This window comes from Calliphora vicina, chromosome 2, assembly GCF_958450345.1.
Source record: "Calliphora vicina chromosome 2, idCalVici1.1, whole genome shotgun sequence".
Lineage (NCBI taxonomy): Eukaryota > Metazoa > Arthropoda > Insecta > Diptera > Calliphoridae > Calliphora > Calliphora vicina.
The window spans coordinates 87,548,402-87,550,890 of record NC_088781.1 but is presented as its reverse complement, the minus strand read 5'-3'; the positions used below and the strand labels follow the sequence as shown (position 1 = coordinate 87,550,890).

General features: G+C 35.8%; 1 protein-coding gene across 1 annotated transcript; it reads right to left on the bottom strand.

Annotated features, from left to right (window-relative positions):
- Positions 1-1,109: 1,109 nt before the first annotated feature.
- On the bottom strand, positions 1,110-2,207 carry LOC135950644 (uncharacterized). The gene has a single exon (XM_065500175.1). The coding sequence runs from the start codon at positions 2,205-2,207 to the stop codon at positions 1,110-1,112; it is 1,098 nt and encodes a 365-aa protein (XP_065356247.1).
- Between the last annotated feature and the right edge of the window lie 282 nt (positions 2,208-2,489).

The window sequence follows — 2,489 nt, the reverse complement described above, 5'->3', positions numbered from 1 at the left end:
ACATTGCCACTTCTGGTCGGCGTCATCAATCAAGACTTGCTTGTACATTTTGGTAATGTCTGCTACCAAAACAAATTTGTGGTAGCGAAAACGATTTAATATAGTAAACACATCATCTTGTAGAGTAGGTCCGACTTGAAGCATCTCGTTAAGTGATTTTCCGTTCTTTCTGGTTTGACGATACAGTGGTGTGGGATATAGTAACGTGCACTGACTGGGTCTGTTGGTACCATATGATCTAATAAACTATATTCATCCATGAAATCAGTGTATTCCCTTTGAATATATTTATCACGAGCGAATCTTCCTTCTAAATATGTAAATCTTCGGTGTGCTATTTGTCGAGATTCACCTAAATCTGGAGGAACTACCTTAAAAGGGAGACGCACAATAAATTTGTTTGTTATTTGGCACCGTTTAGTGGTTTCTTGAAATAGTTTTTCACATGTGGGATATAGTAACGTGCACTGACTGGGTCTGTTGGTACCATATGATCTAATAAACTATATTCATCCATGAAATCAGTGTATTCCCTTTGAATATATTTATCACGAGCGAATCTTCCTTCTAAATATGTAAATCTTCGGTGTGCTATTTGTCGAGATTCACCTAAATCTGGAGGAACTACCTTAAAAGGGAGACGCACAATAAATTTGTTTGTTATTTGGCACCGTTTAGTGGTTTATTGAAATAGTTTTTCACATGCAACTTCTTCTGTTGACAACATTTCTTTTTTATTGATTTCACAATTTTCAATTTTCCAAAATGTTTTCCAATAACGGTTCATTTGATAACGATACTTGTTGGTTATATTTTATTGTCGGTGTCATTTTTCTTTCAATATTATTATTGTATTCGGTCATAACAACTGCTGACATCTGTTCAGAAAGATTTTGTGGTGGAATTAATTTTTGTGCTGACCCTGATACTATCCATCCCAATTTTTTTTTTATAAAATTTGGTTTATTTTCGGTCTTTATCATTCCAACCATAAGAAGATCCCAAAATAAGCCTACACCAATAAGTAGATCAACCGGCCCAGGTACGTTGAAGTTTCTGTCTGCAAGTTTTATATTAGCAGGTATTGTCCAGTTTGTGATGTTTATGTATTATTGGGGATGACAAGATGAAATTGATGATAGAATGACGGCATCAAATGCTGTAGTAAAATCTGAAGCCAATGACCTTACTGTAACATTGCATGCGTGTTTTGCACATACTGAATTTGGGTGGGTACTTTCATAAATCTCTAATGATTTGCAACGTCGTTCCAAAAAATTTACTAAATCATCCCAACTAGGTAACTGAAGCGTTGATGAAGATGTACTTGTGTTTAGAGAGAGTGATTGACTCTCTTCCCATTTTGATTGAAAATCGGTGTCGAGTTTGGACACTACTAAGTGTAGCATAATACCATTTGTAATTTGTTGTTTTGTGACGATTGATTCCAATGCACGCATGCTGGCGTTAATATTGTCAATAAACAAACGAAGTGCCATTACGTTGGGCTTGCTCACCTTTTCAATATTAAATATTTCAAGCAAATGAGACTGAAACAATTGTCTTTTGTTGTTGTACCTTGTCTTCAACAAATCAAATGCGACTTGGTAATTTGGAGCGTTAACTTCTAGTGACTGGATAAGGCGTGAAGCACTGTCAGTTAAACAAGACTTTAAATATTGGAATTTGGAAACTGGGGACAACTCTTGATTGTCGTGAACCAATAGACAAAATACGTTGTAAAATTCCATCCAGTCCTTATAGTTACCACTAAATTTACACAATTGTAGCGTCGGCAAAAGAGGTCGATGAGAATTAGATGATTGAGTTGCTACGCGTGTGCTAGAAAAAGGAGTTTCAGAGACAATTCCATTATGGAAGACTAGACGTTCCAAAATTACAGACTTTATTTCATAATACGCATCTTCAAAGGTAGCCCGGTGATTTTGAGTTATTTCTGATTCATCGAGGGATTCCAAATCCAGCTGAACCCTTTCAAACGACTGTAATTGGCGTTCCAATAAAGATAACTTCACTTCTAGCTGATATACAGAAAGCTGAAACAATTCATTAATATTGGTTTTCATCATACGAATATTAGAAATAATTTGTTCGCGTTGCAATGATTTAGTGCGAATGCAACCAGTGCCACCATAGGCATTCGATGGTAATGTTTGACAATAAGTTTCATCTTTATCTCCCGCCATGTCTAACTAAGTATGCTTGCTGAAGCCGAGGATTTGATATGATGCAAAAGATCCGGTTCGAAGGACCGTGGATGAGCCAGGAGCTTTTTCCTGGCACAAAGCTAAGATTTAAACTTCTTAGTCTCCCCATGTAGAATAAAAAAACACCTTTTGGTTTCTTTTAGAAATTCAAATTACTTTTATTGTACTTATAATAAGTGCACTGCACTTATACAATGCGTAAAAGAAACTATTGTTACGAAATTGTACTTGAATTCAAATATAACGATTTTAACGGCTGAT